The sequence below is a fragment of the Phocoena sinus genome, chromosome 3, assembly GCF_008692025.1.
Source record: "Phocoena sinus isolate mPhoSin1 chromosome 3, mPhoSin1.pri, whole genome shotgun sequence".
Classification (NCBI taxonomy): Eukaryota; Metazoa; Chordata; class Mammalia; order Artiodactyla; family Phocoenidae; genus Phocoena; species Phocoena sinus.
The window spans coordinates 61569604-61587447 of record NC_045765.1 but is presented as its reverse complement, the minus strand read 5'-3'; the positions used below and the strand labels follow the sequence as shown (position 1 = coordinate 61587447).

At 42.4% G+C, this 17844-nt stretch overlaps 1 protein-coding gene across 4 annotated transcripts in view; it reads left to right on the top strand.

The window, feature by feature from the left end:
- HSPA4 (heat shock protein family A (Hsp70) member 4) overlaps positions 1–10253 on the top strand; it is a 43302-nt gene extending 33049 nt beyond the window's left edge. For 2 of the 4 annotated variants that reach the window (XM_032626187.1, XM_032626190.1), the window contains 7 exons: positions 648–737; positions 2487–2639; positions 3521–3646; positions 4434–4541; positions 6239–6358; positions 7694–7855; positions 8047–10253. In XM_032626187.1, coding sequence (XP_032482078.1) covers positions 648–737; positions 2487–2639; positions 3521–3646; positions 4434–4541; positions 6239–6358; positions 7694–7855; positions 8047–8250 — 963 coding nt within the window. In that variant the 3' untranslated portion in view covers positions 8251–10253. The remainder of the gene's footprint in view (positions 1–647; positions 738–2486; positions 2640–3520; positions 3647–4433; positions 4542–6238; positions 6359–7693; positions 7856–8046) is intronic. The other 2 variants (XM_032626188.1, XM_032626189.1) reach the window with 2 other exon arrangements.
- The last annotated feature ends 7591 nt before the right edge of the window (positions 10254–17844 follow it).

The window sequence follows — 17844 nt, the reverse complement described above, 5'->3', positions numbered from 1 at the left end:
AGATTTTGTTTGACTTGGTCTGGGCTAGAGCCCAGGTGTCAGTTTTAAAAGCCTCCAAGGTCATTATAATGTGCTGCAGGCATTGAAAGCCAGTGTGATTCAAGGTCTCTACAAACTTCTCCCTTCTTTGTCATTTCTGTCAACCTTTGTTCTTTTAACACCTTTAACAGAATTTTCAAGGTGTCCACCTCCCCTAATGTACACAGTGGTTACATTAGGGGAGGATGTAAAAGGCTGATTTAAAAACTGCTAGAAAAAGTTAAGACTTTTGAGAGAAATGTATTCATGAGGAAGCTAGGAGAAACTCATGCTTTCTTTGGATTTTATTGTGTTAAATATTGCCACGCTGTGTGCTTATAAGTACTGCTATGGTTTTACAATGTAGTTCTATAGCCGCTCCTATTTATATAAGGACAAGGCAAGAGTTATTTCCATTGTACAGATGTAGTAACCGAGATCCAGAGAGGAAAACTTTCATGTTCTAAGTGTAACATATGTGTTATAGCTGGAATTTGAGTCTGGGTTGTCTGATTGTTGGTAATTAGTAGGAATTCCACATCATGTGATTTTGCCAATGTGTCATGAAGGTTGCTTAGTCTTTCACTAGTATTTCCTAGTTTCAGGATTTGATGTGACCTGTTTTTCAGAAGATGCAAGTGGATCAGGAGGAACCACATGTTGAAGAGCAACAGCAGCAGACACCAGCAGAAAATAAGGCAGAGTCTGAAGAAATGGAGGTATGAATTGTGTTTTAGAGTATGATTTGCCATCTTTTTACATAATGGTTTTGGCTGACATATTATGTCTTGGAAGGGAATTATATTAGAAATCTTCATTTATCTGAACAGTCTTTAAAGCAAGATTTTGTAGTATGGTTGGAAAGTATCTTTGGCAAAATGGTCTTTGAACTTCAGTCTGGATGGTTTGTGGGACGGAAACACTCAGAAGCCCTAGTTTTACTAGGCTAGTGATTGGTTCATGCTGGTTTCTGAATGGCTGTTACTAATAGTCATCCTACCCATAATTTATTCTTTACTAATAAACAATGAAAGGTGTTTCTTTCAAATTTTGTCAACTCTCTGAAACTTGTCTTTTTGTTGAAATACAGTTTTCAATAATAATGTTTTGAAATATATTTTGTAAATAATGTTAATATTTATCCCAAGTATTTAAATGAATATGTAGCATTTTTGGATCCTTTACAACCTGTTCTTTAACTTTTGAGTTTTCATGTTTAAATTTTGTCATCAGCATTGAAAACAGCATTTCTTTCAAATTATTTGACATTGCAGTGTATAATTTCATCTTCTAATGTATTTCTGATTGTGGCATTTAAAAAAGTTTGGCAGAGCCTTTAGGAGGCTTAAGTCTGGTACCCATTTTCATGTCAGTTAACAAATTTTATTCCTTTAGCTGTGCAAATAATTGTAAAAAAAAAAAAAATGCAGAGGAAATCATCCTCATAGATGCTTTAGTGTACTGTAGGCCTTTTCCAAGGTGGAAGACCTGTTATTGCCTGGGTTGGGGGCAGCAGTGGGCAAGAGAAGTACGTATTTTTCTGTGTTTGGGAAGGTCGGGGAGGAGAAAGGAGAGGTGGACCCGCCTGCCTTCCCCCGCCCCCCCCCGCCAATTTGTGGATCAGCAAGAGCTTTCAAAGCGTAAAAGCAATGAAAGTAATCACAAAGGAAAAGGTGAATAGATTCAACAATAAAAGCTTGCATAGACAAATAATAGAAGATTAGAAAAAAGCTAGAAGTGTCAATCACTTGGGGGGAAGGATCACAAAGATCCCAAGAGAACGCTGGATGAAATATGACTAGGCTATTTGAAGAAATAAGTATGCCTTATAACTTTGTGAAAAAAGGTTATTGACCCAACGAGAATAATAGATCATGGTAAATGAATTCCTTTTTTTTGGCCGGGGTACAGTGGAATGGATTCTTTTACTCCTTGTGAGAATGTAAATAGGTGCAGATACTCTGGAAGTCATATTAGTACTGGATTTCTGATCCTTAAAAATTTCATACCCTCTCCCCACTAATTTCCTATGCACGTTCATATGTTTAGATAAGAGTGGAAGAAAATTAGAGAATATTTAATAGTGATTATATGTTGATAGTGGAATTATGGCAGGTTGTTTTTGTGTGTATGTATGTAAATAAGTGTATGTGTGTGTACAGATCAGTAGTGTTAAGTATAATCACATTGTGCTACAGTCTTTTTCATTTCGCCAAACTAAAACTACCTATTAAGCAACAATTTCCCATTCCTCTATCCCTCCTCCCCCTGTCCCCTGGCAACCACCATTACTTTCTCTCTCTATGGATTTGACTATTTATAGTCAAAAATATTTATATTTTTAACTTTCCAGATATTGTAAGAACACAAACTAAGTTAATAAAAGAGCAAAACCAGCTTTTGAAACATGACTCATTTGGAAGTTTAAGAGTCTGTATAAGTGTTCTTAATGATTTCTGTTATTTTAGACCTCTCAAGCTGGGTCAAAAGACAAAAAGATGGACCAGCCCCCTCAAGCCAAGAAGGCAAAAGTGAAGACCAGTACTGTGGACCTGCCAATTGAGAATCAGCTGTTATGGCAGATAGACAGAGAGATGCTCAACTTGTACATTGAAAATGAGGTGGTTATTTTAAGTCTTTTAGAACAATAAGCTAAAAAGTTAACTTGACCGTAACGTTCAAACTCTGTGTCTAGTGACCTTCATGTATTTTAGGTTGTGTGGGGTTTGAGAACAGTTTTAGGTTTTGGGGTAGTGGAGGACAAGTTTAATAGATCCCAAGACATAACATCAAAATTCTTTTATGGTGATATTATGTCTTTATTGCTAAATACTCTGTTTTGAGATCTTTGACATTTAGGGGAGGTATCATTCATGTTTGGGTGTGTGAGTTTGATTGTTCACTAGCGATGGGGATGTTTGAGGCCAGGGTCAGGGAAGTTGATCAGCAGGAGAAATCACATTAGCCTTAATATTTTGTTTATTAGTTCCTTTCCCTGTTGCCAGTCAATATGTAACTCTAGTTATGGTGAGCGATGCAAGGTTTGGGACCCTGGAGCACAGTTATTCAATTATTGTCTGTGAGATTTCTTATCATCTATACATTGGATCTTAGAAGAGTTTTGTTTCATAGACCCTTTAGCATCTATACTATATGAATAATTTGATTTTCCTGGGTATGTAATACAAGCAGAGTATACTCACCTTGTGACATTGAGCTAATAGTTTCTTAAAGTTCTCTTGTCTTAAATTCTTTTCCTTATTTTTGCTTTTGAGTTCAACATATTGATATTTCTTCTATTGCTCTTTTTTTCTAAGTACACCCACAGAACTCTCACTTGATCTTCATAATTTACTAAGGACTGATGCTTCTAGCTCTCTTTCCGTGAATGATTTGCAGAACTAAAAGGATTTGAGGAAGAAGGCTTTTCTACTTTTATATTACTTAATAGTTAAGGGGAAATTGTCTCAGTTTTCTGAAGGTCTAACTGTACTGTTCACAGGGTAAGATGATCATGCAGGATAAACTAGAGAAGGAGAGGAATGATGCTAAGAATGCAGTAGAAGAATACGTGTACGAAATGAGAGACAAGCTTAGTGGTGAATATGAGAAGTTTGTGAGTGAAGATGTAAGTATGTGCCGCAGTGTGTCTACTTAGTGTGCGTCTTCCGGCAGGATCCTTAAATGTAGTTAACAAGGGAAGTTTGTATCTGTAGGTATACAGAAAAATGATTAAAAATGCACTTTTTTGGGGAAAAGTTTTATATCGTTTTATTTTCTGTTGATGGAGTGTTTCCCAAAGGTTAGATGTTGTGCATCACTCTTTTTTTGGTGTGTCACTTTTTGATACATTTTTGCATGCTATTATTTACCTAGTATTTTTCTTTAAATCAGCTCACTTTTCCCTGATGTTTATTTTAACTCACTTCTTAAAAATAATTCAGTATAATTGACATATAACTTTATATTAGTTTCAGGTGTACAGCATAATGATTCGATGTTCGTATACATTGTTAAATGATTACCACAATAAGTCTAGTTAAACATCCGTCACTACACGTACTTAAAAAATTTTTTTTCTTGTGATGAGAACTTTTAAGACTTATTCTCTTAGTAACTTTCATATATGCACTACAGTATTATTAACTATGTAACTCAGTTTTAAATGTAGTGTTTAATTCTGAAATTTTCAAACATATCCATCTGTCCCCTACAGCAGAGAAAATAGTGTAATAAACCCCTTTGTACCTATAAAGCAAAATAACATTTTGTCAGTCTTGTTTTCCATATCCCCATCTCTCCACTCCCCCGTATTTTAAAGAAAATCCATATATATCATAGTTTGTGCCTGTTTCTTCATTTGTGAATCTACTGATTTTTGACTGACTAAATTGCAATGTTTCCTTCACCTTTAGGACCGTAACAATTTTACCTTAAAACTAGAAGATACTGAAAATTGGTTGTATGAAGATGGAGAAGACCAGCCAAAGCAAGTTTATGTTGATAAATTGGCTGAATTAAAAGTGAGTGACTCTTGAAAGCAGAAATGCTGTAGTTTCCATGGAGAGTATCTCAAAATTGAGAGTAATTCTCATGTTAAGTAATTGAAGGCAGATTGAAAGTGACTGAAGAGCTATACTTTTTATCACTTAGGTTCACTTTCTTTCAGAACTTTGTAATAGCAAAAGAATTTTTCTGAAAATTGAGTTTAGACCTAAACTGTTTCACTGAATTGGAGCTTGACTATGTTCTTGGTGTCAAGAGATTGAAAGACTAGCAAGATGCATCCCTGTCCTAAAGGTACTTGCAATGTAGTTGGAGCAGGGCTGTGTGTATACAGCTTTGATTCTCAATAGAGCAGAAGAGTCTGGTTTTGTATTTAAAGAAGCTGATAGTTACACCTTAGAGTTAAAAGTACAAAGAATTATTTAAAGTTGAGGCCTTTTTTTTTTTTGTGGTACGCGGGCCTCTCACTGTTGCGGCCTCTCCCACTGCGGAGCACAGACTCCGGACGCACAGGCCCAGCGGCCATGGCCTACGGGCCCAGCCGCTCCGTGGCCCGCGGGATCCTCCCGGACCGGGGCACAAACCTGCGCCCCCTGCATCGGCAGGCGGACCCCCAACCACTGCACCACCAGGGAAGCCCGAGGCCTTTTGTTTGGAAAAAGATGCAAATACACAAGAAGAACTTTTTGCATTTCTCTGGATTACTTAGTTTCTTGTCAAACTGGGCCATTGTGACTAACCTCTGGAATGGAATTGCTGAAGGACAGTGCCTGCAGTTTCCTGTCATTCTGGCAAGAATATAAAGAGTCTCCAGTGAGATCCTTACCATTGAGGTTTTTGATTTACTTTTTATTATGGGAGATGTCCAACACGTGAAAGTAGACAGAATAATAGCTTCAACTGTTGTCAACTTATGTCTGGTTTTGTTTCATTTCTGCTCGTTTCCACTCCCAGTTATTTTAAGCAAGTCTCTCAGGTTATATTTAATCCAAAAATATTTCAGTGTGTATTTAAAAGAAAATGTAGCCTTAAGCTGTACCATTATCACATGCATAAAAATTTCTTAATGTCACCATTAATATCACCATATATTCAGTCTGTTTTCAGGTTCCAGTTGCTTCATAAATTATTTTTTAGTTTGTTTGACTCAGGATCCAAACAGGGTCCATACATTCTGTTGATAATGTCTCTTAAATCTGTGTCTGTACTTCTCCTTCCATCATTTCTCCTCCCTTACTTAGTTGATGAAAAAACTTGATCATTCGTGCTCGAGGATTTATTCCTGGTCTGGATTTTACTCCTTTTCAACTCTGGTGTTTAATCTTATCTGGTAAATTGATGGTTACAGCTGGAGGCTTTGTCAGATACAGGTTTAAAAGAAAATTTATTTTTTCAAGTGTACTTCATATATGGTGAATTCAGTACACCATATCACTGTCTGGAGGCACCTAATTTTTGGTTGTCTCCCTAATGTATTTTGAGAACTAGGGTTCAAGTGACAAGTTGAAGTGGCTCCACTTGGAACAGTATTGAGGTATATTCTCATGTAGACTGAGGATATATTTCAATTGGCTGGGGAAAAATATTCAACTTCTTATATATAGAACATGGTGATTAAACGTATTTTAATTCATAATCAGTCTTAGTAGAAAGATACTACGCTTAAAGTTTAAACTCCCCTGTGAAGAATTTGTATATTCTCTCTTCTGTTAAGAATCTAGGTCAGCCTATTAAGATACGATTCCAGGAATCTGAAGAAAGACCAAAATTATTTGATGAACTAGGGAAACAAATCCAACAGTATATGAAAGTAATCAGCTCTTTCAAAAACAAGGTATCTTTTTTTTTTTTCTTTCTTCTCCTCTTCCCTACTATTGTTTTGGTAGAGTTAAGTATTGAGACATTTACGTAGCAGTTTTTTGTCTTCTTTTTAACTGTTGTTTAATGATAGTATTTTCTTTTTGGATATTAATGTAATGTATAATATTTTATCTAATCTTACTAAGAACCCTGGGATTTGCTGCTTCTCTTTAATAAGGAAGGGGACTATGGAATTGAGCAATATTATTCAGCTTCCTTTTCTTGTTTTGAAATGTTTGATCATTGACTTAACTTGCTCTATTTTGGTGTTAGAACACATTAGGCAAATAATTTGGTTTGTTATGCAGATGTAGGACTGCATATAAATAAACTAAATACATATAAATAAAATATAAATAAACAATAAACTACTGTCATTATTTTTGAGCACTATATGATATATACTCCATAAATATATTATCTGATTAAATTTGCACAGTACCCTTATGAAGTAGGTGGTAGCATCAATATTTATAGATAATTTCTAACATCTTTAATCCTCACCCAAGGTTACTATTGGGGGAGCTGGGATTTGGCCTGAGGTCTGATTCCAAAGTTTGGATGGCTCCCAAACTTTGGTAAATAGTTTGGTTAAGTCCACTATTATACTCAAGGTTCTTGATGTATTGTCAGTGTAAGAAACTTTAAGACAGATAAATTGAGCTTTCTAAAAAAATTACTTTTAATTAAAAAATTGTGCTTCTTTCAAAAGACCTCTTTTTTTTTTTTTGCGGTATGTGGGCCTCTCACTGCTATGACCTCTCCCGTTGTGGAGCACAGGCTCTGGACGCGCAGGCTCAGCGGCCATGGCTCACGGGCCCAGCCGCTCTGCGGCATGCAGGATCCTCCCGGACCAGGGCACGAACCCGTGTCCCCTGCATTGGCAGGCGGACTCTCAACCACCGTGCCACCAGGGAAGCCCTGAAAGGCCTCTTTTAAAAAACTGTACTCATTATTATTTTGGCTCCTAACAAGGATGCCTAAATCTCAGGTCTCATACCTAATGACATGTCATTTTTTTTTGCATTGTATAAAATTTTGTGTAAAGCATGTGCTATGTATACTGCTGAAGCATTTTAATTACCACCTTGTGTAATTCTGGCCTTTAAATGTATTTCCTCTGTGTTTTAAAAATTGGGGTTACTTTTCTGAATTCTTTGGGAATTGAATGTCTATGTAGTTTGTGAGGCTAGGTGGGCTTCATTTTGGGAAAGATTGTAACTTTTTGAAAGATAGTGAAGAACTAGGCAATGTTTGAGTAGGGACAGTATCATCCTTTGACACTTGTCTGGTTGGCTACTGGTTGCAGGAGGACCAGTATGACCATTTGGATGCTGCTGACATGGTGAAGGTAGAAAAAAGCACAAATGAGGCCATGGAGTGGATGAATAACAAGCTGAATCTGCAGAACAAGCAGAGTCTGACCATGGATCCAGTTGTCAAGGCAAAAGAGATTGAAGCTAAAATTAAAGTAATGTATGATTTTAAAGATTTAATAGTCTTTTCTAGTCAGTCTCATTATTTATTATTAATAGGAGAGAATTTCATTATTGCATCTTTGCTTCTGGCTTGGGGATAGGGTAGGAGAGGGTGGACTTGGATTTTAGTATGCCATGTAAAATTTGTTACAAGAAACCACAGTTTTCTCTCCAATTGTTCTAGGAGCTGATGAGTATCTGTAGCCCTATAATTTCAAAGCCAAAACCCAAAGTGGAACCTCCAAAAGAGGAGCAAAAAAATGCAGAGCAGAATGGACCAGTGGATGGACAAGGAGACAGCCCAGGCCCTCAGGCTGCTGAGCAGGGTACAGACACAGCTCTGCCTTCGGATTCAGACAAGAAGCTTCCTGAAATGGACATTGATTGATTCCAACAATTGTTTATATTAAAACAGACTATTATAAAGCTTTAAGTTGTCAACTTTGTTCTAAATATCAACTAGAGCAATTAAATACTGGAGATTTCTTAGTTTTTAGGGGATTTGGGTGGCGGGAGATATAGGTAATGTATGGAGCATTTTGACTTCGAAATAGTTAGATACAGAAATGAAGTGCATTGTATCTTTTTCATAATGGTACTATTTAGAAGCCCAGTTAGTCTTACTGAGCTTATGCTTCACTCCTTTTATGTTTAATCATGCTTATACAAAGAGAAGTTTGTTTTAGAAAGTTGAGCTATAGCACAAGCTATACCTAGCTATCAAGCAGACTTTTTGTTATGACATATATGGCAGGAACTCTAATTGTGCTTCACAGATCTGCTGTGGAGATTGCCACAAAGGCTCCCCGCTTGGTGTGGGGATGGAGGAGGGGTCTCCCTCTGTTTCTGAGGACTAGAGAGCATGGCATGGATTAACAGAACAACTAAAACGTATGCTCTGAGCTTCATCACGTGTCAGTCAGCTCCCCTGGGACTGCCACCCCGTCTTCCTATCTTCCCATCTTCCCCCAGTTAAAGGAGCTCCTATTACAAATGCCGTGTGTTGCTCCTGGAAAAATAGATCCTTTCACCTGGAGCAAGTTGTTAACTGAGGATTTTAGACCTGCAGGCTCTTCCTAAGAATGTATGTTCCTGAAAGTATGTCCACTAATATCCCAGGTATCAAAGTCTAAATAATTTTCTCTTCAGAAGGTTAGAATTGGGTAGATGTACTGTTGGATATAGGCCTGGTAAATTTAACTGAGGGACTGATTCTTGTTAATTATGGTGTGAAGATTTGTATCCTGGCCTGCTTATTCAGGTGAGATGTTCTGTGTAAATTTGAGGTATAGCTTGAAGTCTTACGACAAGAGTTAAAAGTTCTTTTTTGCTCATTCACAATCACTTATGTGTTGTGTTAATATCTGTCATGAATCTGCCAATTTGTATGTGTTAAACAGCGGACAGATCATACAGAAAACTAAGATGCACTGGATTGTACTGGATGAGTCTGAAATAAGTGTTAAAAGAAGTGTGGTGCTGACTTTAGCAACACCTCATTCTTACTGTGCAGCCAGTGTCAGGAGCACCAAAGCATTCCCTGTGACTGCCCTTTGGGCAGTGCTGATAAGAGTGAGGCATTTTGGAAACTAAGGGAAACCTGTAGTATTAGAGGCCAGAGCTGGTACCTGCCCTAGAAACCGTTACAATCTTTGTTGGTTACTTTTTGGACCTTTGTAATTGTTAATCTATAACAGAGAGCTGCTCTGTTGATTTTGGCCTATGTTGTTAGAAATAAGATTATACCTTGCATATCTAGAATATGTTTCTGTCCATCTCATGCACTAAAATATTTAGAGTGTTACAAGCTCTAAAGTGCTATAGAGAAACATCACTTAGAGGAGGAAGGTGGAAGTGTATTTATGTTGGAGTGTAAGCATGTGTGGAAGCCTCGCAGCACCAGGACTTTGGCCCTGTTCTTAGAGCCTCCTCTATCCATTCTCTACCTGTCCTGCTTCAAGAGTTCCAGCTGGCCTGCTGTGAGGCTAAGAGCTACTTAGGAGTGCTGGCTGCAGGATTAAGCCAATTCTTAGGCAACTGACTCAGTTCCTAATGGCCATTTCTTCTAAAAATTTTCTTTTGTGTGTGGGGGAGGGTGTGGGTTTTGGGATGGGGGTGAGGTTAAGGTTTAAAGTTTAAACTAGAAATAAGATGATGTGGTCTGCTTGCTCTCTGTTTAGATAGGCTTTAAGACCAATTGGATTTACATGGAGGCCAGGCCAGAGAATCGTAATCAATGACTTGTGTGCAGACAAGCATTTATCCAGGTTGCATTGTCCCAATTGGTTTGTTAAAGCTCCAGGTTATGTTCTTACACAAAGAAAAACATTCAGTAAACATGAGACAAGTTTTAGGAAAACTTAATAAAAAGAAACCTGTCTTACACTCAAAGGAATGGTTTTCTTAATTTCATAATGAAGGGTGTGTATGTGTGTGTTTGTATGTTTTTGTGTTTTAAATAAAAACTCTTCTCTAGAGGTAAGAGTCCTCTAAGCTAAATTCCAAGTAGTTAACATTTGTCAGAGACCTCCATTCTGAAGAACATTTGAGGCTTAGCACACTGGGTGGTAAGAAGTAGCTCTTTCCATACTTATTCTCCCATGCTGAGTCTTGGCCCAGTTCTCTTAGAAATCCTTACCTTGCTCCTGTGACTGGACCTTTGAGGGTTTTGATATTAGCAGGAGGTGGGTTACGGCCCTATAAAGGCCAGTGCCAGGACTGATGAGTGCCCCTTCAAAGAACAGGACATGGCCCAGAATGTGCTAGTAACAGTTGTTACCAGTGACAGTTCCAACAGTGTGTGCATGTATGTGTGTCTTGGTGTGTATGTGGGGTGGTGTTGAGTGTTGAAAGGGGGTGAAGCCACCAGAAGAGACACTAACTATACAAAGCATAGGGCCTAGATGGGGAGGGGTCTGGGGCCTTCCTCTCTGTAGTCCTGCTACTTAATAGTCCCGGTGCCAGGCCTACCAACAGGGCCTGTGCCTGCCACCTTCAAGAAGTGTCTGGAGTAAAGTCTTTTTTTTTTCTGGGCCTCTGTCTTAGGGAGAAGAGTGGACACCTGGTAATATGAGTGGGAAGCCAGCTAGCTAGTGATCATCCAGAGTGTAGCCATTTTATAGGGCTGTTGGAATCACCTGGAAAGAGTAGCATACCTGTTTACCCACGAGAGATACCAGCATCCCCGGTGTCACTGGGGAAGAGGGTGTTGGAGGCAAGCCAGGGCTGTTGGGACGGTTTTGCAGTGGGGCAGCTTCAGCTTAACGTGAAGAACTTCTGTGGCTCCTGTCGGGTTGATGAGAATTCACAGAGGCTTTAGACTAGTGGCCTTTGAGATGCCTATCAAACATCTTGAGGGGTTTTTGTTGGGGCGCTGTCAGAGGTGGTAGGGCTGAGAGACTGGAGTCCTGGTGTGGAGCACTGGGGCTTTTAGCCTGACCTGAGAGTGACAGTGTTTTAGGGATGCTCATGTGATATGTGCAGGGTGAGTGGGGCCTGGGGGAAGTTGGAGGTAGTGGAACTTTTAAAATAATCCACGTTTTAGGGGGATGAGCCAAATGAAGGGGGAAGTGGTAGGTCTTGGTACAGGAGGAAGGGGGAAGATGGAAAAGTGACTTTAAAACAACCATGCTGTTAGAAGTAGAGGAAGTAGTTAACCTTTATGGGGTAATGACAAGGCAACTCAGGCTAGGCTTCAGGGGCCTACTGACATTTTATATTGAGCTGGCTTTTGGTAGTACACTTTGTATACTTGATTGATTTCAATCATTCTTCTTTAAGTAGCTTAACAGATCATTTTGTATATAAAATTATAATACAGGTTATAAAACAATACGCACAGCTTCCCATGTTTGGAAAGAACATGGAAGGTGTTTGCATAAATATCAAAACTGGATAGGTGTTTCAAAATGAAATGGTTTTCTCCCAGTTGTGGGATTGTGAGTGATTTCTGTTTGTAAGTTTTTGCTTGTTTGTATTTTCTAAGATTTCTGTAATAAGCATTTTGGAATTTTATAATGTTAAATTAAAAATATATTTCAAAAAGAATGGCTCCAAGGTTTCAAACCTGGAATAAAAGACATAATAGACATGTGGAGCTTCCGGTCTGCAGGAGTCAGTGCAGATGTTTGTGAGAGTCTGGATACGATTAGGAAATTGTACAGACATGGAATCGAGAGATCCTGAAGCTACAGTTGGATGTGGAAGGAAGCTTTGGGCGTCAGGGTGTGTTCTTCCTGCTTCAGAGAGTAAAGGATGGTGTTTGGCTGTGTCAGGAAGAGGAAGGGGAAGCTTTGAAGGAAACAAGCAGCTGCCAGAGGGGAATGATCATCCATGAGGCATGTTAGGGAGGAGGGAGATTTGAGAAGTGAGAGGTGGCAGTGGCCAGTGGGGTTAGATGCTGAGAGGATGCTTTAGAAGGGGGGTAGCTGGGCTTTGTGGGCGTGCAGTGAGGCCTCAGGTGGAGGAGAGTATCTGGCCTAGTTGAAATGAGGGATCTACTTGGGGAGGAAGGAGGTGGGCAGCATCCTAGGCCCGCTGTCTTGTGTGCAAAAGGGGATAGTTTCCTCCAGTTACCCGGAGACCATGGCATTCCTTTCCTGGGTGGTGCTCCCTTGCCTGTGGCTGGAGCAGCCCTGGGATATGACTCTCAATGCCCTGGTCCTCTGAGCTGGATTACTGCAATTTGGAGCAGGTGCTGTAACTGTAGAAATCAAGGAGGTGACCTCTTAAGCAGCAGGGTAGGAGGCAAAATGGAAAAACAGCCATGTTGTTGGGATAGGAGCAACATTTCCAGGATGGTAACGGAGGGAATACATTTCTGGGGGATCAGGGAAGGGAAGATCTCAGAGGATGTGAAAATACAGACTGGTTTCTAGATCCGTCCAATAACCATGAGCAAGTGCCATGCTAATCCTGACATTGTCACTCCAGTTTTGACACATGCTGTAAGGGCAGGGAGGGAGAAAAGGGGAAATACTTCTAACCTGGGATTTGCCAGGTTCAAGGACAACAAGCAGAAAAAAAAAAATGGAGCTATGTTTGGGGCCATTTCCATTAGTTGTGTCCGTGTGTACATCCTTCAAAGTCCAGGTAGACTGGTAAGATTTGGAGTCCTGGATCAATGGAGGGAGAGAGAGCACTTAAAATTCTTATCACAAGTAAGCAGGCCCTTACCCACCGTATACATTGTTTTTTCTACCTGCACATTATTTATTTTAATTAATTAATTTAGTTTTGGCTGTGTTAGGTCTTCATTGCTGTGCGCGGGCTTTCTCTAGTTGCGATGAGCGGGGGCTACTCTTCGTTGTGGCGCACGGGCTTCTCGTTGCGGTGGCTTCTCTTGTTGCGGCGCACGGGCGCCTGGGCTCTAGGCGCACGGGCTTCAGTAGCTGTGGCTTGAGGGCTCTAAGCGCAGGCTCAGTAGTTGTGGCTCACGGGTTTAGTCGCTCCACGGCATGTGGGATCTTCCTGGCCCAGGGATCGAACCTGTGTTCCCTGCATTAGCAGACGGATTCTTAACCACTGCACCACCAGGGAATCTCCCTCTACATGCACTTTAAAATTTAAAATAGACTGGTCTACTATTTGGTCAAGACTTGGCTAAATGCTCGGGGGAGAGAAAGCTAGAAACACTTGGAAAACCGCCTCAATGCCTCAGCTTCCAAGATGTAAATCCCAGCAGAGCATTTCTGAGGATGAGCAGGATCAGTAGATGTTCCAGAAAAGGATGACCCAAATGATAGGGTACCTTTCAGCAATGCCGGTAGGCAGTCTTCTAGAACTCATGTGAGACTGCCATGAAGACCAGGAGGGTTGTGTGTAATAGAACTCAGAAAATTGAGAGGGCCCATGCAGTCATAAACAAAGCCCCAGGCTGGGTGAGGGGCCTTTCCTCTGTGACGGGTCCTGTCTGTGTTTATTCTATATCCTTCAACTGAAGGATGGACTCTGCCTAGTTCACAACTGCCCCCTGCAGCCAGCATGAAGCACGGGATACTTGAATACACACGTGCAGTATTTTCAGTGAATAAAAAACTCAGAACATGAGAACTATTCTTGAAAACATATTCAACTTTGCTTTGTGGATGAGGAAAAAGCCAAAGCAGGCGAAGCTGACAGAGCAGGTGGATGGCAGAGCCAGGAATCCCTATTCCAGCTATTTTGAAAAACGTTTATCTTCTGGAAAGGTGTGTGCCTAGAATATGGGGCTTTTGCCCCCCAAAACAATTGCTCTGCATATTACATCATCTGGCTCCCTGAAAATCCGATGGCCTTCCTCCAGTCAGTTCTGATTTGGTGTTGTGTGAGCTGCAGTGTTGAAGCTGCCACTTGAGGGCGGCATCGCTCTTCGTTTGCCTGGGGTGACACCAGTAAAGGCTTTATTCCTTGAGGAGTCCCAGAGTTCAAAGAATGCAGACCTCCATCTCCTCTCCAGGGTAGCTAAGAGCAAAACAAGTGTGGTTTAACAGAGCCCCCAGGCGAGAAAGCAGAGAACTTTTATGGACTTTTGCTAGTAAAAGGTCCTTATCACTCAAAGTGTGGCATCACTTGTTGTAAAAGAATATTGGGGACTTCCCTGGTGGCCCAGTGTTTTAAGAGTCTGCCTGCCAATGCAGGGGACACGGGTTCGAGCCCTGGTCCAGGAAGATCCCACATGCCGCGGAGCAACTAAGCCCGTGTGCCACAACTACTGAGCCTGCACTCTAGAGCCCGCAAGCCACAATTAGTGAGCACACATGCCACAACTACCTAAGCCTGTGTACCCTAGAGCCCGCAAGCCACAACTACTAAGCCCACCTGCCACAACTACTGAAGCCTGCAGGCCCTAGAGCCCATGTTCCGCAACAAGAAAAGCCACTGCAATGAGAAACCCGCACGCTGCAATGAAGAGTAGCCCCGGCTCGCTGCAACTAGAGAAAGCCTGCGCACAGCAACGAAGACCCAACACAGCCTAAGTAAGTAAATAAATAAATTTATATATTAAAAAAAAAGAATATTGGACTGGCCCCAGATCTTGAGTAAGTACCCAGCCCAGTGCTTCTCAAATTCAGGTGGGGCTCTTGCTAAAAGGCAGATCCTGATTCGGTAGGGGCTTGGGAGACTACAGTTCTAACAAGCTCCCAGGTGATGCTGATCATGGACCATATTTTAACTTGGAAAAAGACCTCTAGGAGCCTTAGTTTCTTCATCTGTGTAATTGTGATCACACCAGTTCTGCCCATCACATGAAATGATGGATGTGGAAGACATTCTAGACAGACAAGAGGGATAAAGGTATTGTGAGCACCAGGCATGTAATTTGCCTTTTTATGCCCTATTAGCAGTGCAAGGAGCAGCTGACCCAGGTATAAGCAGTCCCAGGGCTGTGGAGGAAACTCCTTTCTTGCCCTTGTCCTGCCAGTAGCCCAGATTCCTAAGGAACGTTGTCGATGGGCAGCCTAGGGAGCTGAGAGGCACTGACCTCCTTCTGGGGGGCATGGTCACTAGCCCCTGGGTTGGAGAGGGAGTGTTGCTTCCTGCCCCTGAGCTGCACATGAATCCATCCTACCTAGTGCCAGAGGACACTACTTGTGACTTGAGCCTATCCTGTTGACTCGGTGTGATCCCACTGGTAGCCCCAGAAGGGGGCTGCTCCTGACCTCTGTAGAGGTTAGGGTCTCCAGGTGTGCATAGAGCTTCCCAGGAATCAGCTGTATGACTCTCTGAATCCTGGGCTCTGCTGCAGAGGATTAAGACCAGCTTCAGAAGAACTGGGGTAAATTTGAGCCTCCAGACACCTAGTTTAGTGTCCCCTCCTTGCCTCGTGGTAGGTATCCCCATTTGAGTGATATGAGAGACACAAGGTTCCCTGGTGTATGAGGGTCCCCAGGCCTTCTCCTCCACCCCCAACCATTTAAAGAGGATTATCTCCTGCCATTGCCCACCCTCTGTGAGTTCTGTCTTGGCTACTTGTTTTCCAGATTTCTTTAATGCCAAATCAGGAGAACAGGTACAAGAGATTGAACTGAAGCAGCAGGGCAGAATGGTGGGGAGGATCCTCCCTGTGGATCAGCTCCTGGGCTCTCCTCTGAGGTAAAGCAGTGGCTCAACTGTGCCTCTGAAAGCCTTGGGGAGCCTGTTAAAACCCAGGTTACTGGGCCCTACACTCAGAGTTTTTGAGTCAGAAGGACTGCTGTGGGGTCCGAAGATCTGCATTTCTAACAAGTTCCAGGTGATGCTGATGCTTTTGTTCTGGGACTAGAGAACCTGGGTAATGGGTGAAGGGGAAGTGAATGAGGCTGTTGATTGACAGAATCCACAGCTGAGGGTGAAGGTGGTTGTGGGCTGGAGGTGGAAACGGAGAGACTGGAGGAGAGCCGTGGGAAGCAGGAGGCGAGGAAGGTGCAGCGTTCCTCTGGAAATGCCAAGTCAAGTTTGGAATTTCTTTGAGACTACTTGTGATGGCAGGGCGATGCGTCTCTTTGGACACAACATTTAGTTTACACTTGCCCTGGTGTGACTGGGGCACTAGTGTGTGGGGCTTCTCTTCTCCAGGACCAGTGGCCTTCGGCCTATCTCCTCGGTGTATCTTACTTCCCTGGCCCTCACAGGGTAGGTAAGTCTTGTGATTTCTTACTCTGTGTGTATCTTTCTCCTGGCTGTGCTAAGAGCTTCTCCAGGGTGGAGAAGCATTTGCTGGGTTGAGTTCCCTTCTCGAATTGGGCCCACAGGCTCCAGAGCCTAGCTTCATGTATGCACACCCCTGTCCACCCCCTCCTCAAACTGGAGGAGATATCTGTAGCTTGGAGGGGTCGTCACAGTTCAAGGGAAAAGCCTCGGCATTTCGATATTCTCAGCTGAGACATAATATCACGCGATTTCCATTAAATCAGACTCAGCTCTTCAGCCTGCTCCACACAGCTTTTAAGGACACTTTAAAATAAGCCCTGAATTGGAATGAACTCATCAAGCAGCACTATCTGTTAATGAAATTGCTTCCTGTTAATTTGAGTTTACAAAATAAATGGTTCCCGACAATCTGGCATTGCTGTGATGGCGCCCACCTCTCAGACTAGGCTGCCGGCAGTGGCCACCAGAGGACAGCACCTGGGAGCCATGGCAACTGCCGCAGGAAACCTGGAGGTTGCAACAAATGGGGAGCCTGGACTTCATTTGTTGGCTCACTGGTCCTTTCCACAAACATTCTCTGAGTAGCCCTGGGGCTCTGCCCTGTCCCAGGGATGTAAATACAACAGGGCCCAGAGCTGTCTTGCTGTAGCCCTTGCTTTGCTGGGGCCTACAAATAAACAGATAATTGACCATCAATCCCAGGGTGGGATTGGAGCTGAGAGGTAAAGGGTGAGTGGGCGGCAGCTATATAAGCAAGTAAAAAGAAAGCGGTTGGTGCAGGAGCCCTAGACAGAGGAGAAAGAGTGACCAAAGGTGTGCAGGGATCGACAAACAGCTCTGGGTGGAAAGTGTGGACAGGGCAGGGAGTGGTCAAAGATGAGAGGTGGGGGGCCACTGGGTGGAATCACATAAAACACCCCTCCCCACAAACGCTTTTTGCAGCCATTATTTTATATGGGGATTCGGGGCCTTTTGAAATTGAAGATGATATACACCATCAGAGACGGGGGTGGTGGTGAGCAAGGTCAGATTCTAGGAAAGGCCACAGGGACCCATGAGAGGGTCTATAAAGCAACCAGGAATCCGGCCTGGTGATAGAGGAGGGAGGAGAAGCACATCCTCACCCTGCCCGCTGCAGCTTCAGGACACCTGGGTGTGTGCGTGGAGACAGCTGGCCCCCAAGCCTGCAGTGCCTCAGCCCCAGGCACCTTTGCCTGAGTGTGGCTCTCTTGAACAGGAAGGACAAATGGGTAGGTGGTTTAGTAGGTGTCTCACGTCTGGGGACTGTCTGTGGCTACAAGCACAGCCTCTGGGCCTGTGCTGATGCCTGGCACCCCTTGTAGGATGAGGCAGGTAAGTCACCCTTGCAAGC